Raw genomic sequence first — 21,260 nt, 5'->3', positions numbered from 1 at the left:
CAAAAAGTTTCATGTGGATATAATTCCATTTTGTACACAAAATCCTTTATGATACTTGGTCTTTTTTCAAATACATGTATATAAGCAAGTATCAGTTCCCTAAGTTCCACTTGCTGTTCTTGAGACAAGCACTTCGATTCATTTACCTTTGTGTATATTGTATCGACATTTACCTCTTCTGCTGCCGACTACTTGTTATGGTATGTACTGACAAACATAACTCTGAGATTTACCAATTGAACCTCAAAGTCATGAGTAACTTCAGTTTTACATCTATTAGTACTTCCCCTGATTAGATCTACAGCAAATAATTGGTTATTTACAGTAAAATGACATTGGCCTTTCCTATATCAATTTGTACTTGGAATGCCCTTAATGTATCCATACCAATTAAACGACCAACTCTTAATTTCTCTACTATCAAAAAATTGCATCATGCAGAAAACTGTCCTAATTGGTCGGGAATTAAGGCTTGTATTTTGACTTCTTTCTATTTCTGACCAGTGATGGTTTGCAACAATGCAGTTTTTCACTGGCAGTGTGGGTATATGCCCACATTTCTTCAGTTCTTGAAAGAATACCTGTGACATCAAATTAGTCATAGCACCTGTGTCATGCACAGTGGTTACATCAAGGTCAAATATTTTGGGTTTAATAGTAGCTTTTACTGTGCCCTCTGCACCTGTGTCAAGCACAATGGGTACATCAAGGTCAAATATTTTGAGTTCAATAGTAGCTTGTACTGTGCCCTCTGTCAAGTTTTCTTGTGTACCCTCTTTGCTTTGATACAGATCATCTTTCACATCACTGCCATGATTGTATCTGATAAAGCAAGTGTCGATCAAGCTCATGCCCCCTCTCTCCTCCAAGGTCATAGAACAGGGCCCTACCATGACCATTTCAAGTTTTTCTGTGTCACGGTGACATCTGTCTTTTGGTTAGGCGTAACTTCTACTGTACAGACTGTTGGTGTTTGATTATGCCAATTAGTATCCTGTGAGGCTCTTGACTGAAATTCTCTTTGCCTTTGCACATTATTCAGCATATGTGCATTACTTTGCTGGCCAAATTTCACTGTCTGTGGATTATTCGGCTGTCTGGTATTGTTTTGTGTTTGCCAAGTGATTGGCTGATTATTTCCAGTAGCTTGTGTCTGTAAATATTGTACAGGCTGGCTGTACGCTACTTGCCCTTTGTAGTTATTTTTGTTAAATTTTTGCCTATTTCTTTTATATCCAACCTTGAATTTATGGCTTTCTCCATTGCCACTGTGACTGCTGTTATCTTACCATAGGTCTGTGTGGGGTAAGGTTCCCATCCGTGTTGTACTACGATTCAGTTGTTCACTTGTTGGTGCATAAATCTCTGTGGCACTATCTGTGTATTAATGGGCTTGAATTGGACTGGTCTCTCTTCGTACATAAAATCTATTGAGTCCAGTACAGATAGAAAGTATTCGGTGTCATGTTCTGGAATGGTAATGAGTTTTTCTCTCATGTGGGCTGGAAGATGGCTGTTTAAAATTTTCAGCATGTCTACCTGAGATACCAGGTTCATCCAGTACCTGGTTTTATTCAAATATGTTTCAAAATAGCCCCTTAATCTTCCATGTTTGCTATTGAATGGAGCTATGTTGAATAGTTCATGTCTGAGCCTCTCTTGTATGGCCTCAGACCAATATTTATCCAGAAAAACTCTCACAAAGTGTTCAAAGTAGTGGCTATGTTCCATCATGTCCTTAGTCCATAGCAGAATGTTGTCCTGTGTGTATCCATCAACGAATCTAATTTTCTGGGTGTCTGTCCAGGTATAAGGTAAAACATTTCAAAATGCTCTGATAAAAGAACATGGAGTTTGTTCTTTTCCCTTCAGAGGTAAATACCGGAAATTGTCGATACCTAAGTAATCCCTCATCTGCAGATAATGTTGACAAACGTGCCACACTGTCAGTGACAGGCATGTTTGTGTTCGCTTGTGGCGTAGCACATGGCAATTGCGCTTGCTTGATAGGTACAGCTGTGGCAAGTGTTGTTGCATTCTGCAACCATCGCTATTTTCCTTCGACGGGCTATCGACATACTATGGGTAACCAGTGAAAGTGTCTAACTTCTGTAAAGGCTTGGGTTTGTTTTCTGTCAAATGTTGTTTTGGAATGTCAGTAGTTTTGGTAATACTGCATCATAACCTTTTCTCTGTTTCCTTTAGACTTAAATCTATTTTAATCACATTTTTTATCGATGCATCCACTTGGAATTGCATCTCCTGAGTCTGGGAATATGCTGCACTGAGGTTTTGTAATTCACTTGCTATTTGCCTTGTTTATCATCTACGGATGGTACTCTTTCCATTAACTTGTTTACATTGCAGGATATGATGGTAATTATTTCTTGCTTTCGTTGTTTATCTAGCTTTATCATCTTCCCGGATTGTTCATCAGACAATTCAGTGCGTATAGTGAACTGTTGACAAATACTATTCTTAAAATCATAAAATACCTGATTTTGCTGTGTAAACTAATGTCCTATACCCTTAAATTGTTGTGTTACATTTTCCTGAAATTCCTGTTGTTCTGTAAACTGTTGTGTTATTTGTTGTGTGATTTGTATCAAATTGTGTGTCTCACTAGTATTTACATTGTTTTTATGAACTGTTTCCTGTTCTTGCATTTGCAATGTGGTGAGCAAGTAATCAAAGGAATTTTTGCTGTTGCACCCTTCAGTTCCACAGTATGAGAAAATGTTTCCCACTGAGAACAGAGAAATTGTCTCATTTAGCATCATAAAAGTGACATCACAATTAGTTATATTACCAGTGTCATTATTTTTTGATAGTGTGGTGCCAACCTCATTGGTTTGGTTGCCATTGCCCAGTTCACAAGTTGGCATGTTACCTTCATCTGTTGCCAAGTTCAGATTTCCGACACCTTGTCATATTTCAGTTTGTAATGAATTTTCAACAATGGCCATTTCCTTTGACTTGAGTGTATATGATTTTTAATAAAATTATGAATACTTTATTTTAAAAAATGAATATTTGTCTGTGTCAGTAATTTTCAACTAAAGTAGATTTAGCTCTGTATTCACTAATGAACCTGATTATTATCTGCCACATTCTTATAGAATTTGAATGACTTATCATGCACTTTAATCATGCCTTTGTACAAATTTTTGTCTTTTCTGTAGAAATGCACTGTCTGTAAAGCATAGTAGTTGGAAGGAAAAGGCATTATCTACCGCCAGAGAGACAGCACCATCTGTGGCTATGTAAACATACAGTGTACCTTTACGGCGCATCTCATTTATAGGCAGAATTTAATTTGCTCCTTCAATGTTTTTTACGATTCCTAATCTAATGGACATGTAACAAATACAAGGAAAGTTTCATTACTTTCTTGTAACAATATATATCATGAATCATTTATTTCAAAAAATTTTATCTCAGCAATTGAAAGGTCTGTTCATATTTCGCTTAGCACTGTCCTTTAAATGGTTGCCGTTGAATAGTGACATATGTGGGTGGGCAATAATGGAAACTGATTAATAACTGCTGCTTGAATAACTGAAAGAAATTGATTGGAAAGAATAGCTGAAAGAAATTGGAAGGTAATGTATAAATCTGTGCACATATCCTGGGTGTACTTTAGCAGATACCAGTATCAATAGACCGTCAGTATCAATACATTCAAGACCAATATTCATAATTTGCATCATGTACTGATACACATTAATTGCATTGTTCATAGTCCTGATTATAACAGTGCCGATACAGGATCGCTCCTCTGCTGCTCACGCAAATTCCTCTTGGCTGCTCTGTACCTCCTGATGCAGGATCTCGGCAGGGGGTGAAGTTATGAACACACAGACACACATCCCACATATGTGAATTAATTTTACTTTTCTAATAACTTTTTTTATAACAATTTTAATGTATGGTTGAGATACATACTTTTTAACAATGCCGGTACAACTGATTGTAGCTTACGTCCAGACGCTACCACTTATAGAAACAAACAGGTGGAGATACAGGAATTAATAAATTGAAGAGCATATTTCTTCCTTTTTTCATGCAGATGTATAAAAACATTATCTTTGCCACAAAACAACTCATTAATTTACTTTAGGCGTTATGTATATATAGCTTACATGTATAAAAAGAAAAGAATGAAAAAAATATATGATTCAGCATACTGTACATTTATAAATGTTTAATATATGCTGGTGAAAACATGGAAAAATTCAACACGAGATGTGATGTACATACACAATACTAGGAATACGCACTTTTTGGATTTGCCTTCCTCAAAACTTGATATAATCCATAACAACTGTAAGTATTAAAACATAAATTTTTTCTGTAAGTTTATCATGCTGGGATACGTGTAATTAAAAGTAATTGACTTAATAATTCTGATTATCGCACATCAAAGGATTAAGCTTGACAGAAAACTCTTTATTCATTGAGAACAGTAAGCTAATTCAGTACTAAACCAGACTGACAAAACTGAACAAAAACACATCAAAAATATTGAACATAAAAAACACGACATAAATGTTGTGCATGGAGAATGCACAAGCATATTCGAAAAATATAAAATCAGTACCCCTGGCAGATGAGTATGGAACTCTTTGACAGTGGCAATTCACTATTACAAGTGAAACAGAGGGCCTCTGGCAGCCTGCATAGTACTATGTGACAGCCATGATTCCGCTGTCACATCATGTGATGCTGCACTTACACACACTTCTCCACATTAGCACGTAATAGGTGGCATGTCGGATGCTATATCAGCCCCAGAAGTGAAGTGTTGATCTCAAGGAAACAGGCAGGGAAGTGGACACTGCATACGGAGCTGGTATGGAGTGTGTGGCTGTGGCGATGGTGTTTCTTGCAGCTGGACATCTAGTTCAGGTAGGTTCTGATGTCTCCATTGGGCTGTGGATGGTGGTGCCTGTTGAAAAATGTATAGACGTCTGGCAAGTGAAATGGTGGGTAACTTGCCGTTTACTAATATGTCCATCATCTGCATATTTCTCCATTAGACGCTGTATGGACCAGTGTACAGAGGTCATAAGGGTGGTTTTACACTGTTGGTGCAAAGCATGACATGCGAGCAGTGTGGAAGTGGTATGCCACGATGTGAAACTTTTGGGGTATGGAACTGTCCAGCATTGTTCTGCACGTTATGTTAGAAATCCAACTGGTCTTGAAAGGAAGTTTACAGTTTATCAGCTTCAACAAATTTGCCAGGCAGACGCCATGTCTCTCCACAGACCAATTCTGTGGCCAAAGAATCAATGTCAGGTATACAAGTAGTTCATAGGCCAAGTAGAACTATTGGAACAGCCAAAGTGCATGTGTTTCCATGGCACATGAGCAGTACATTTAAGGAATTATGCCAATATTTGATCATACCTTTACTAGCAGGATGGTGACCGGTGCCCTTGTGGTGGACATAGCCACAAAACTTGGCAAGCTGCACAAAAAGTTCTGTCTCAAACTGCCGTCCACAGTCAGCAGTGATATGCTGTTGGTACCCAGACTTTGCTAACCACACTGACACAAAAGTAGAGGCTAATATTTCGGTGGTAACATTAGCAACTGGCACTGCCTCTGGCCAGCAGGTTAAACGATTGCTCATTGTGAAAAGTTAGCAGTGTCACAGCTTCCAGATGTTCATGGGTGAAACATATAGATGCATCTCGAAAGTCACTGATCAAGGCATGAACATGGCAAGACACTTTACACCTTTGGCACTGCAAACATATCCTTGTCCACTCTTGACAGCCCTTTCCGTGTCGAGCCACATGAAACATTGAGAGACCTGTTAAATAGTGGCACATACTTCTTGATGACACAAATTATAGCCTATCTTCTGAATGTTGGTGGAAGAAACAGGTGAGGTCATCCATGAGAGACTCACTGTAGAGCATGATATCTTCTCCCGGGATGTCAATGACCTGTAGTTGTAGTGCTGTTGCATCATCGCTGATGAACATTCGGAGTTCCTCATCTTCTTTTTATGCTCAGACCACTCAGACCAGTGCGAAAAATCAGTAGGACTCATCATGTTGCTGATGTGTCAAAGACAGTCAGCCACAACAATATCAGTTCCTGAAATGTGCTTGATGTCAGTAGTGAACTGGGCTACGAACTCTAGGTCATTGAATTGGTGAGCAAAGCAGTTGTTACTGTTACCCTTGAATGCAAAAGTCAACAGTTGATGGTCTGTGGATATTGTGAACACTCACACTTCAACCTGGTGGTGGAAGTATTTGACTGCTTCATATACCACCAGGAGACCATGATTGTAGGCACTCCACTTTCTCTGAGATGGTGACAGTTTTTGAGAAAAGTGTGCCAATGCTTGCCACAAGCTGTCTGGCTGCTGCTGTAGTGCCACACTTATAGCTATCTGGCTTGCATCCGCCATTAATGCAAGAGGTGTGTCTATCTTAAGATGAGCTAGAAGTGCCGTGTCACCTATTCTCTGTCTCATGGCCTTGAAAGTGGAACACATAGCCTCAGTCCACTGCACCAGGGAGTTGCTTTTCATTTTAGAACCAATCAGCACCACAGTAAGAGATTGTTGAAATTTTGCTGTGTGAGGCGGGTGGCGATTGTAAAAATTCAGCATACCAAAGAATCGATGCAATTATGTGATTGTGATTGGCCTAAGTAATTGCAAAATTGCATTAACCTTCTCTGTCAGAGGTAGGGAGCCCACAGCAGAGATTCTATGTCCCAAGAAGATCAATTCAGATTGTCTGAAAACACTCTTGCCAGTGTTCAGAATGACTTCTCAGTGTGCTCCAAATGCTTGAACACCTCTTGTAGATGTTGTTGGTGTTGTTTCTCAGTTTCCAAGAACACGAGCACGTCATCCGGGTATACAAAACAGAACAGGAGGCCTTGAAGAACAGAGTCAATGAATCTTTGCCTTGTCTGCACTGCGTTTCATAATCAAAGGTCATATACATGCTCTCAAACTGGCCAAACGGTGTTATAGTTGCAGTCTTTGGAATGTCTTCTTTATCCACTGGTATCTGAGTATAGACCTTTGCACTGTCTTAAGACACTGAATATCATCACACTATGTAATGTGCAGTTGTAGTCTCTTAATAATGGGACAGGATATCTGTCTGGTACTGTTATCGTGTTTAGCAGATGATAATCTCTGCATAGGTGACAGGTCCCACCTTGTTTTTGGCACCAGATGTAGCACAGAGGACCATGGACTGTTTGGTGGTCTAATAATGCTCTCTCACAGCATGTTGTCGAATTTAGCTTTCGTGATTGTGAGACGGTCCAGTGCTAAACATGTAGGTCGGCATGACACTGGTGATCCACCTGTCATCTTGATTTGATGCACTGGATTGTATTGAATCTGTTTATGTGCACTAGATGGCCTGATCAAATTCTGAAAGTGATTTAATAGTGAAGCATTTTCACCCCAAGGTGCCTGCATGAGCTCTGCACTGTGGGTGGTTGCACTGCAATGGAAACTGGTGATAGTGAAACCAGTAACACTGTCCACTAATTGGGCATTTCCACATCTGGTGAGAGGTTCAAATGTGCCAGGAGATCTGCACCAATTATCGTATCCTTGATTTCTGCAACAATGATATTCCATGTGAACAGATGACATAGGCCTAAGTTCAACTCCATTCACTGGGTTCCATAGGTCGCAATAGCCAAATTATTGGCAGCTGTTAGATGGAAGGCAGTTGGTGGCCTACAATGATGCAACAGAGACCATGCCAGGTTATTGTGGTCTGAACCAGAGTCTACAAGAAATCTCAGGCCAGAACCTCTGTCACTGATGAACAGGCACCAGGATGGTGCCAGGCAGTCAGTTGCCCTAGAGTCGATTGCTGCTGGCATTTGGGTGGAAGCACAGTGTCCAACATTCTAACGAATTTAAGTGTGAGTATGAGTCTGGATTATATTGGCTTATCCCCCCAAACCACCGTCCACTTATTTACGAGGTGACTTACTTGAAACTTGCAACCACTCTTCTTTACTGGCTAGCTTGCTGTTGAAAATTCTCTTGACATCATCTCTGCAGAATAACGCTAGATACATGAATTTTTAGACTCATTCTACTTATGAAATAAGTAGACAAACAAACTTAACTTAACTTAACAATTAACACTGTATTTGACATTCGTACACAATAAAACTCTCACTTTCCACATAAATACGTAACTTCCTGTGAGTCTCTCATACAGCCGTACGTCAGAAACAAATTGAGTTACAGTTAAAAGAAAGTTTCCTTAGAAACCATAACTTTACTTAACATGAATCAGAAAATAAGGCTTGCCTATAGCAAGCGTACATCCAGAATTTCCAGTTCTTTTTCAACTGTCCTTGTTTTAATAACAATAGTCAATGACACAATAAGCACAGAGCAGCATATAAACTTCATGGTTCTTCTTTACACACTCACTAAAACATCTATGGATTGCCCAACAGGTACTTGTGAGTGCTGTTCATCCGACGCGTCTACTTTCTTTCCAAGACTGATTTTAAACCTGCTCACACAAACATCTGACACACAGTAGGTAGGATTCTACCATCCCACACTCATATCCAGAATGTCTTGTGTTCGAGATGGTAGAAGGCTGAGTGGTTCTATAATTAACACAGAAATTCTTGAATCACTAAATATCACCCCCCTCAGATCAAACATGATATTTTATATCACAATCATTATGCAAATAATATTACTCGTAATAAAATATCTTAACAGTATACTTTTCTTACATATGTTTACATACATATCTTTCCTTTCAAGAACAATTCTCTGTCCTCTCTTGAATAATCTTTTGCTTATTGTTTCTCTACTCTTTTCTTATTTTACTTTGTCATTAAGATATAAGCATTTACTCATGGTTTTAATCAGTCAACTTTACTAATATTTAGGAGTTGTGAGGACTCTTTTTCTTTTCTTTATTTCCTCCCCCTCCTCCTTCTTCTTCTTCTTCTTCTTTTCCAGTCGTAAACTTCAGGTGTTTATGACACATGAATACATGAGTAATCTATTTTCTATTCTTATCTTGTGTACTACCTTTCTCCTAGCGTGTACCATTTTCATTATTTGTAGCTTGGAGGAACTCTGGACAAAATTAAAGTGTTCTTTTGACGTTCATTTATTTCCATGACGCTAGTTGTTCATAGAATTCACACTTCCAAGAATAATCCTTATATACTTTGTGATTTTTCTCATGATACTGTTCCCTTCTCCTAGGATCAGCACCTATTCCTTGCTTGTGAGTTGACTTTATGAGAGCACTTCCTCTTTCCATTCTGGTAGGTACGCTTCTTACAAAAGTCCCTATTTTTTAGGCCACAGATCATCCTATCTCCACATAGGTACGCCTGCCCTTTATACTTAGTGAATGCTGGGTATGCCCCCCCCCCTCCCCCCCTCTCCCCCTTCCCCCTTATCCTTTCTGAGTAGGCCTCATGGTTCATTACCCTAGTATACATTTCTGTGTATACCATGATTATGAATCTTCTGGTAAAGATATAAATCTATTTTAAACTTCACATTCATTCTTTAATATATCATTTACTCCCTAGAGTCCTCCTCTATTTATCAACTTCTGTATTTTCAATAGATATTATGTCTACATATACTATTTATGTCCCACTATCCTTCAATTCATCTGAGTACTTATTACACTGACATTCCTTAGTGATCAATATGACTAATTCTACTCCTACTTCCATTTACTTTCTTTGCTCACGCCTCTTTCTTATGTATCCATTACTCATGACCACTTTATAGTTGCTCATTATGTAGCGTTTTTGTTCCACAAACTTATATGCTTTTGTCTATCATTGCACATGAGTTCATTGTGCCTATTCTAATCTCTGTTTAGAACTGTCACTGTTCTTTGTTTATGTGCACCTCTTCTTATGTACATTCAATGTAGAACTGTCATAGCTTTCTATATATGGGTGCATAGTTCCATATGTACACACATTTTCCCCTACAACACCTGGTGGTTCGCACATCGTGACAGGCTTTGCCTAATGTAATTTAATGTTTGTGTAGAAGTGTATTGCCAGCCGGTGTGGTCGTGCGGTTCTAGGCACTACAGTCTGGAACCACGTGACCGCTACGGTCGCAGGTTCAAATCCTGCCTCGGGCATGGATGTGTGTGATGTGCTTGGGTTAGTTAGATCTAAGTAGTTCTAAGTTCTAGGAGACTGATGACCACAGATGTTAACTCCCATAGTGCTCAGAGCCATTTGAACCATTTAGAAGTGTATATTTGTGTATATGTGGGTGTGTGTTTGTGTAGTCTGATTTTTCAGCCTTCTTATCTAAAGATAAGATTCAGGTTTCTAGTAAACACGTAAATAAGGAAGGACTTCAGCGATAGAAATTTGTGAATATGGAAAGAGGGAAAAAATAGACAGGTCCTCAAATGAGAAGTAAGAAAAGAAAAATAATGGATTTGGTTGCTAGGATCGAAGAAGAAAAAGAAGATAGCCCCCAAGACAGGAAACCCTTGCAAGCCCCCTTTCCTAGGATCCCTACCCATCAGGTACTTGAGTGAGATGCCAGAGGAGGTCTGGTGTTAAATCGTCTCCTACAGAACGAACTTGTTTCACCCTTTGAGGTCCACGAAGGAAATCCTAGCAACCCTATGGAAATGGCAAATGATGAAAAATCAGGCTCACTTGTTTGTGAGGGTTGTTTGAAAGGTGTGATGTGGGTTTTGTGTTAGTCATGATTTACCTGTTCTTATAAATCATGATTTTAGCTACAATATCCACCCCTTTCAAAATTATACAAACCCTCCCATCTGTATCACATCTCATAAAAGGTATAAAATACTCTATACAAAATAGAAAATTTATACACTACAGTATAACAGTTGTTCATATAATCACATCATATTATAATTTCCCCAAATATAATACTGTTTTGTTTATTTTGTCTAGATATCACTTTTTTTGTAATTCTCTTAAGTTGTTCTCTATTTTACAGTCATATCCAGTTTTCTAAGCTATAAGATTACAGAATAGTTCTAGATTTTAAAGGAATTTGGTGCAGGAAACTATTTGGAAAAAACACCGAAAACAACTTGGAATCTGACGGTCGTTACTCCGCCTGTTAACTCAGGATGTTAACGTCCCTGTGGGATGGATGACAAAATAGTTTATGATTTTGAAGGAATCCGGTGCAAGAAAACCATTTTGGAAGAAACACCGAAAACAAATCGGGATCTGATGGTCATTGCTCCGCCCGCTAACTCAGAAAGTTAACATCCCTGGGGAATATACAATTTTACATCCTTTACTTTGTATTTCCCCTATTTTTTCTTTGTTTTTTCCTTGTGTTAAATGCCAATCGAAATATTTCCTTGTAGTACCCCAAGTATTATTATAAAATTTTGGGTCCCATAGATCTGATATTAGCTCTTCTTGAGCACTGGCAGACCAGTGCTTCTCTTTAAATTTCTTTTGAAAGTCTCCCCAAGAGGAAAAATTCTCAGTATTTGGTGTTCCCCTTCTGAGGCTTCCCGTAGAAGGTACCCGACAGCAAATTCGATCTTCTTGGAATCTTCCCTATTTTTTGGTAAAGCTTGGTTAAATCTTGTTAAGAAATGGGTCAGATGTACATCTCTGTGTGGCTTAAATTTAGGGAATTGTCTAGAAAACCCTGAATTAGCTCATCATTGCAAATCAGTCACTTCTTCAATAGTTAATATGACATTAGGTGAAGTTATCCTTTTTTCTACTTTATCTTGGATAAGCTTAAATTCTCTCCACAGGTCGTCCATACCCTTCCCGGTACCACTAAGTTCAGAAGAGGGAATAGGTGATACGTTTCCAGATGTTATTCTCTCGGTAACCTTTCAATCTGTAATTTCTCCAAATTGTTCCTCAAAACTAATTACATTTATAATATATGAGTTAGCTGTTTTCATTTTGAAATTTCGTTCCACATTATCTACCTATGTATTGGCACCTGTAATTTGCGATTGAATGATTGGCATTAATTCATTCTGCTTATCTACACTCTTTCAAAGTATTCACTCCATGCCTTACATCATTATATTTAATATTGCACACGTTTTCAAAAGATCCTAACTTTTCAGTAAGTTTTGATTCTACATTATTACATTTGTTCTCAATGTTAAGTTCTAACCTTTTCGATAAATCTTGAAAAGTGTCATTCTGTTACTGACTAAGGTCAGTAAACATATGAGTTATATGAGTGGTCAAAGAATTTGTCAACTTGTTGTTTAAATCTATTTTTAAATTCTCTACTTTATTACTTATAGCGTCGAACTCAAGTCTTCAAAGTGCCCATCCCTTCGCATAGATTACTAAATTCTTTGCTTTGAGAGTCGACTTTGGTGTTTAATGAACCTAAATTTGTCATTTGAATATTTAGAGTTTCACTCTGAGCGTTTAAAGCTTCACGCTGGGTGTTTAATTGAGAACTTAATTTGTTTAACTTAAGACCCTGAGCTTTGATTAAATTTATCAACTCAGCACAGTCAGGCACTTCTTTGCTAATTTTCATGGTCATAGCTGGGTCTTGAGTTTCCCCAACCTGTTGTATATTTTCCATACTTTTATATGCCTTAGCTCTTGTAAGCATTTAAAACTAACTTTAAATATGATAATTACTCAATAAAAGTTCATTCACAGTATCTTGTACCACTTCATACTAAAGTAATCAAGTTTTGTTTCATGCTAACCCAGCATAGAATTCACGTTGCGTAGGTGAGCGGATGTGGAGGCAGGTCAGCACTGGTGAACAGCAGCTGGTACTGGCAACATCGGATGTATATTGGTTTCCACGCCTGCGTCCCCGCAATGTGTGTGGAGCTGTATACTCCCCGCACTGGATCTACTTGGTTGAAGTGTTCTATGTGTATTTCTTCTTAGACAAATACGTCAAAATCTTCTTAGCTGTTTTATCGTTGTGAATTTTTCATTTCTTCACTGTTTTTCCATTTATATTTTGCTCCATTGGATACTTGAACATATTCCAATTTCTCAGAGTCATTCCCTTGTCTCATGTTTGGTTGTTTAGGCAACAGGTAACAACTTTTCTCTCATTTTTGACTTAAAATTCATGTTTTCTCAGTCCTTTCACACAGGTCACCGCGTTCTAATGTCTTAAAGTGTGAGTGTGAATCTGGGTTATATCAGCTTATTCCCCCAAACCACCTTCCACTTCTTTGTGAGGTGACTTACTTGGACTTGCAGCCACTCTTCTTTACTGGCTAGCTGGCTGCTGAAAACTCTCTTAACTTCTTCTCCATCGAATAATGCTAGGTACAGGAATTTTTAGACTCATTCTACTTATGAAATAAGTAGACAAACAAACTTAACTTTTCGTCAATTAACGATGTATTTGACTTTCATAAACAATAAGTCTCTTACTTCCCACATAAACATGTAACTTCCTGTAAGTCTTCTGTACAGTCAGGAACAAGTTAAAAGAAAGTTGGCTTAAATACCATAACTTTTCTTAACATGAATCAGAAAATAAGGCATGCCTATAGCAAGCTTACGTCAAGAGTTTTGAAGAGTTCTTTTTCAACTATCCTTGTTTTAATAACAATAGCCAATGACACAATAAGCACAGAGCTGCATATGAGCCCCATGGTTCTTCCTTACACACTCTATAAAACGTATATGGATTGACCGACAGGTAATTGTCGGTGACGTTTGTCCAACATATCTACTTTCTTTCCACGACTGATTTTAAATCTGCACACACAAACATGTGATGTGCAGTTGGTAGGATTCTACCATCCCACACTCATATCCAGGAAATGGTGTGTTCAGGACAGTAGAAGGCTGAGTGGTTCTAGAATTTACACAGATATTCTCGAATCACTACAAGTGATGTACATTTTCGTGCATTCTTGCCAAATCTGCAGTGCTACCAACACACAGGCTGCTCACATTGTAAAGATTTAACATTTTTCAAAGACCAACTCCTTGAACATCTGTGATAATGCGCTCTGCCACTGTTGTTTCCAAAGCCTCCTTGCAACAACAGTGCATGGACCTGTGCACGTAATATTTGTACTTTTGCTGTGAATGAGTTGTAATCAGTGTGCGTGACTATAGCTGAGGCCGTTGTGCTGCTGTTTTGCTCCATGACCATGCCTATCTGGGCAAGTGTGAGAGTTTCCTGTATGTGGTCTGCGAACTCCGCCATGGGGGTCCAGTAGTATGTTAGTTTGTGATGCCACCATTGGCTTTATCTGCGGCAGTAATCTTCTTCTCCACAGTATATCCAGTAAGTTGTCTGGCAAGGTAACGGTGTCCACTTTACTGCACAGATGACTCAGATATTGTGATGGCTTATGATCACCCACAGAACCTTCCTGCAAAGCAGCAACTCTCCATATTATTTCTGTCTTGAGTTTCTTGTAAGAATCTGCTGCTGGGGATGCAGTGATGATGTCTTGCACATCATGCTATTGGCCATAATTCCAGCAAAACAAAAACGTGCTTCCACCTGCGTGAACCATAAGATGGGATTATTGGATCAAGAAGGTGGTCCGATACAGTGCATTCTTCAGAGATTTCCTGAGCCTAATAGAAAAAAAAATGGCTATAGTTCAGTTCCTTCGGCTCGAGGATCACTTTGGGCTCACCACATGTTGGGATAATTGTAATTAAAACTGATCAATATAATAATTCTGATTAATCCAACACCAAAGGATTTAGCTTGGCAGGAAACTCTTTATTCAATGAGAACAGGAAGCTAATTCAATTTTGAACCAGAGCGACAAAACAGAACAAAAACAGTTAAAAAACATGGAACATAAAAAACAAGGAATAAACATTGTGCATGGAGAATGCACAAGCACATTCAAAAAATAAAAAAGTTGTGCCCCTGGCAGCCGAGTACAGAAGTCTTTGACAGCAGTGATACTCTATTACACCCAAAATTCAGCACCTCTGGCGACTAGTTTAGAACTACCTTGACAGCAGTGATTTCGCTGTTACATCATGCAACATTGCACTTTCACACTCTTTTGTGCATTATCACCTAGCAGCTGTCATGTCAGTCTCTATTATACTGTGAATTCTATTCAACTCAAGAATTCCTAGAACCTTATCATTATGATACCTGTTTTTTCTTAGTGTTAAAGAAAATCTTTTAGTTCTTCAATAAGGTAGTTATTTTCTGTGTATGTAATTGATTATTGTATAAATCTTTACACCATTATAAAATTTGAGAAAGCCAGTTGTTTTAAAAATCTGTAAGATGAATAAAGATTCTGATTCCAACAGGATTCAATCTCATTTTTCAGTCAGTAAGTGTTTTTAAAAAAAATTGTTTTTGCTATGGTTGGAAACTAAGGAAAAAATCGCCACTTATTGGAAAGTGTAGATGTTGAGCAGCAGATAAGGGACTAGAAGAGGTTGATTAGCAGCTGAGCTTTGGAACAAAATGATTCATCAGAGAGCTGTGGACACAGAAATTTCATGTGCACATAACCCCTTAGTCTCCCAGTATTAGGACTCTTCTGGTGAAGGTATTGGTCTTGCTTAGTGGAATCTAATGAAAACTTTGGAAAAGTTATTTATTGGTTTTTATGAATAGGTGTGCTCTAAACTTTGAAAAAACACAGTACATCCAATTTTCGGCTGCGTGTAGTACAGTTCCTTCAATAATTATAACATATGAACAGAATTCAGTAGCCAGGGTAGAGCATACTAAGTTTTTGGGTGTACGTATAGCTGAGAATCTTAATTGGAAAATTCATATTTTGGATCTCCTAAAGCAACTAGGTTCAACAACTTTTGCAATCAGAATAATTGCAAATTTTGAGGTTATAGAAATTAGTAAGCTAACATACTTTGCATACTTCCACTCTCTGAAGTCATACGGAATAATATTTTGGGGTAAGGTAACTCTTAGGCAAAAAGTATTCACTGCTCAAAAGAAAGTGGTTAGAATAAAATGTGGGGCTCATAGTCACACATGTTAGTAGGCATCTGTTTAAAAGGTTATTAATTCTTCCAATGGCCTCACAGTACATTTACTCAGTAATGAAATTTATTCTCAACAACATGGACCAGTTTTAAAACAATAGTGACATTCATGATTATAATACCAGAAGAAAGAAAGACTTGTTGTCCCTTACTTAACCTATCTTTGGCACAGAAAGAGGCAAAATACACTACTGTAAAACTTTTCGTAAATTACCAGATGTAATAAAATGTCTGACAACAGCTATAATAGTTTCAAAAATAAATTGAAATCATATCTCCTTGACAACAATTCTGTACCATAGATGAATTCTTGAATAGGAATACATAAAGCTATAGATACACTGTAAGAATTTTGTGCCATTCAAGGGAATGGGGTAGATAATTAAAAAGCTTATATATAAAAAACATAAAAACACCTTGATTTATGTGAGCATTTCTTATGCAATTGACACATTCCACATCATAACAGTTACCGTGAGATTGGTCAATGGAACACATAATGATCTAAGTGACTAACCAGTATGAAATGTATCAATATTGTGAAAAGCAAAGTCATTACTCACCATATAGCAGAGATGCTGAGTCACAGATAGGTACAACAAAAAGACTGTCACAAACTTTTTGTTGTGCCTGTCTGTGACTCAGCATCTTCACTATATGGTTAGTAGCAACTTTCCTTTTCACGATATTGTAACTAACCAGTATAAAATATACTGTGAAAATACAATCCTGGACATTAAAATTGCAACACTAGGAAGAGTGACAAATAACTAAAAATTACTTCACGTGTGCGTGCTGTATAGTGTGATAATTAAATTCATAGGTAATTTGGTGCTATACAGGGTGCAAAATTTAATGCATAGAGGAGCCATCTCTGCGAGCAACAGTGCCTCTACCCTGCTGCATATGAAGTCAAGCTAAACATAGATAACATCATTTCATGGTACTACACCTCTATACCAGTGTGTGGTTGTGTACCCAATTGCACCCCATACCATCACACTAATTGCTAGATCTTTATGATGATGTTGATTGCAAGCCTGGAATGTTCATTCTCTTCCAAACATTGATACATCATCGTGACCTTATACCTTGAATATGTCCATAATGATGTCCCATGGTGACTGTCTTTGGTCCTCCAGATGTCACTGCACTATTTATGTGGATATTATCTTGCTGCAGACAAGCTCCTTTCTTGACACAAGGTATGTGGCCTGACTGTACAATCCTGCATTGATAAGCCAAAAAAATGTGTGTTCCCTCAGATACTAGTCAGGTGGGGCTGCTGAGATTCTGCTTGGCATTGAGTGTGGGCCTTCTGAAACCACCAGTTCCATATTCACATGACAGCTTTGAGATCCCAAGTAATGTGAGCAACAATATCATGCAGTGATAAACTGCAGTCTCAACAGACTGCTATCCTGGCTCTGTCAAATTCTGACACATGTTTGGAGCCATTTATGCTTCTTACATAATGAATAACACAATCTTTTCACAAGTGACCAACATTCAAATGGGTGAGTTCTGAATGAGGAACCCATCGTTGAACATTTTTTCATATACAGAATGTAAACGGCATTACTTCTACCTATTTTGTGTGCTTGTGACAAGGTGATGATCATTTGCTTTCTGATGTGAATTTGACATATTTTGCATGCTATCTTTATTATGTTGCAATTTTAATGGTCACTAGTGTAGTATAGAGGGAAGGAAGAGGATCCAGAGTGGGATCAGCAGAAAGAGCTACAAAAGCACCAGTTGAAGTGTTAGGGGGTTTGTGAAAGTGAAGAATATGTTGAAATGATAATTGTCACTTATTCAATTGAAAAGGGCTGGTGTTGAGGAGAAGAGCCAGATGCACATGCTGTGAATCAGTCATTATAGTAAATTGCATTGCACTGAGCAGGTTGCTTCTCAGCTGAGCTGTAATTTGGCCAAAGTCCTACCTATACCAACCACATACTGCAAATTTGTAAATGTTGCAATATCAATGCCTCATTGTTGTCACATCTCTGTCTTACCTGCAGCTATTTTGTGCTTCACAGTCGAAAGATGCCAACAGTGCTGCTAGCTGTCAGTGACCTTCTTATGCCGTTTCGTCTATAATGCCAGTCACTTCCTCTGCTGCTAATAAATCTTTTCTCTGTGAATGTCTGGTTCTGAACTTCAACTAAATCTTGTCCAATTTGATCAACCCTCATGTAAATATATGTATTCAATCCTGAGCTTTCAACGTGATGTTTAATGACTATAGCATTTTATAAGTGGATGCCATTTTTAACGGAGATAACACAAATAAATTTTATTGCTCAGTCACCATCTTTTACTGCATCAGTTCTGTTAGGCATTTGCCATATTGTTATTAGTATAATTGGTGCAGGCTAATGTGAGCATCCTGGACTGATACCAATATGTCAGTGTAGCCTGCAGTAATTACGTGGACGCTCCGGTCGCAGGTTCGAATCCTGCCTCGGGCATGGCTGTGTGTGATGTCCTTAGGTTAGTTAGGTTTAACTAGTTCTAAGTTCTAGGGGACTAATGACCTCAGCAGTTGAGTCCCATAGTGCTCAGAGCCATTACGTGGAACTGCACTTTAAAAATATCTGTAATGTAAAGTGTTAGTTCCTTCCACCCATAGATTCAGTTGCCCAGCAATCACCTACATAACAAAAGCGTGTGTGTGTGTGTGTGTGTGTGTGTGTGTGTGTGTGTGTGTGCATTTGTTTATTGTTTTAATTTCTTACTTCCTTTCTTTCCAAACACACCTGCTTCAGCCTAAAATATTCAACAGTCTTTCACGTTCTTACTGCCTCTTCTGTAAATTTCTTTTTTGAATCATCTGAATTGTAAGGACAGTGTCTGTTAGTAACAAGTAGAGTAAAGCAGCTTTGCAATATCTACAGAGACCTTCATTGAAGACTTTTGCATTATTTAAGTTCAGATGTTTTAATTAGGATGCAACTGCTAGTATACGGATTATATCTACAAACACCCATCCAGCTGAATGTTGCTTCTTTTTAAAAGTACACATTATTTTACTGATTGCATTTATTTTTTTAACAGACCATATTGGAAGCCATTCTCCCATGCTACCTACAGCACATACAGCTGCCCAGCTACAAGAAAGAAGGAAAAACTGAAAAAGAAATAATCCATCAATTGGCTGTTGCCATGCGAACTCTTGTAAATAATTGTGAAGCATTGGCAAAGTATGTATATTTCCTTTTGCAGGCATTAAATCACATAATAATATTTACTCTAAAATAAAATGTTTCCCATCTTCTGTTTTTGTTTACAATGATACACTTATTTAACTGTTACAGAAACTACAATGGCCCACAGCGTGCAAGTCCAGAGCATAAAGGGTCCAGCCAGAGAAATTACAGCCGAGGACCATATTCCCCAGGATATGATTTTGAAGATGAATCACAGTCCAAATATTTGAGTGACCATAGCCGCAATAAGATGACATATGAGAGGGATCTTGAAGATTCAGAGGTAATTTTGGATCCAGGAAAGCTAGCTACATGTTGAACTTAATGTATGCTGACTAAAATTTTATGACGAACTTCTCTGATGGTAGAAGACACAGTATGAACGTAAGATAATAAATCAGTTTTGTATTTAGTATGGAAGATTTGTTTTATACCACCAAAACTTTAGTGACTTGTTTCGGCATAGCATCATCATCATCATCTGGCAGACTTTACAGCTCGAAGTGGTATAAACCACATGCTAATGGTTGCAGTCTGTCTCATATGTATGTGTAGTACCGTAGAAGCAAGTGAGCAGTTTCCATGAGCAATTATGGATACTGCATCACAGACTTCATCAGCAGTGAATTCCTACATAGACAAATACAGGGATTTTTTTGAGTTGTGGACATGTTTTGCACTTCCTCTCATAACTTTGTGGAAACAATCAGATAAAATAAAGATAAAAAATTATATAGCCTAATTATTGACATGTATAAATACTGTTTGTTCAAATAAAAGTATACTTCTCCTCTGAAAGGAATATCTTAATCCTATAAAATTATTTATTGATAGGAAAGTCCTTCAAAGCCATTTCAAACCAGCTTTCACTTGAGCTTTTTAATTTCTTTTAGCTTTGTTATAAAATTTGATGCCCCTGTAATATGGGCTGTTGTCTGCACTTTTTGTATTCTGTCCTTCCAAATGATAACCATAGTTCTTTCTAGTATTGTAAATGTGCACAACACTACAAAGACTACTGTACTGCTTGTATTTCAAAATTAATTGAATGGTTTTATAAACATGTACGGATGTCAGTGTTCTATATTCTTACTTTTGAAAATTCCTTTGCAAGACTGTAACTTAGCTCACATGTGTCCTTATTGATGTTATTTGAAGAATGAATCCTGTTTACTCATACACACTTGGGAGCAGCACACCCCAATACTTCAGTTCCATATGTAAGGCATGGAAACAGTAAAGCATAGTAGATAATACTCATTTGCTCATAGTGAAGAACCTGCGGCATTGTCCTTGTTGCAGAAAATGGTTTTCCTAATTTTCGGCATAAGAAATCAGTATGATACTCCCAAGAGAGATGCTGATCTAACATTATGCCAAGGAAAGCCTTTATATCATCAAGTTTTTTTTCTGTACCGTAGCCAACATTTGTTTTCATGTGACAAATGAAGTGCAGTTTCATAGGTGGTATATGAAAAAGAATGCTGGATCTGTAGCTGCTATAAATCAGATTTATTTATTTGAAAGAGCCAACAAAACACACCATTTTCTTCAGGAGGTGTTGAGGTTTAAGTGCAAAACACAATATTGGGTTTATGACCCCACCCTTCTAGCTCTAGATACGATTTCTCAATCCATGAAATTAACCATACATTTCCTCGTCAACTTTGTCAAGGACACACACAGCAACATCTGCCTCACTCCGACCATTTTGAGGACGTACAGGGCTTTTGAAGTCTACTGTTACACAAGTCCTTTTCTTTTCAGATATCTTGATCAACCTATGATTCATTTGGTGCATTGTTGTGGCCAAAAATAGTACAGAGTTTCTCACCAGTTTCTGCAAAAATTTCACCATTCTTCTTGTGAGTTTTCACACACTTGCTGTTCTGCACTGTGACTTCTGTGACTGTACTCCACAAACACTGGCATGGAAAACAAAAACACAGTATCAGAACATAACTTCAATATTCACTGATAACAAAACGTGAAAACAACGTTACGAACCATCATAAATAAAAATAACAGGCTTTTCAAGTCCGGCATTCTTTT

The 21,260-nt window shown here is 37.9% G+C and overlaps 1 protein-coding gene across 1 annotated transcript in view; it reads left to right on the top strand.

Annotated features, from left to right (window-relative positions):
- LOC126416075 (protein unc-80 homolog) overlaps nt 1–21,260 on the top strand; it is a 1,008,688-nt gene that overhangs the window by 756,740 nt on the left and 230,688 nt on the right. The window contains exons 49-50 of the mRNA XM_050083557.1: nt 19,057–19,202; nt 19,317–19,491. Of these exons, the coding sequence (XP_049939514.1) occupies nt 19,057–19,202; nt 19,317–19,491 (321 nt within the window). The remainder of the gene's footprint in view (nt 1–19,056; nt 19,203–19,316; nt 19,492–21,260) is intronic.

This window comes from Schistocerca serialis, chromosome 8, assembly GCF_023864345.2.
Source record: "Schistocerca serialis cubense isolate TAMUIC-IGC-003099 chromosome 8, iqSchSeri2.2, whole genome shotgun sequence".
Taxonomy (NCBI): domain Eukaryota; kingdom Metazoa; phylum Arthropoda; class Insecta; order Orthoptera; family Acrididae; genus Schistocerca; species Schistocerca serialis.
This window is presented reverse-complemented; position numbering and strand designations above follow the sequence as displayed.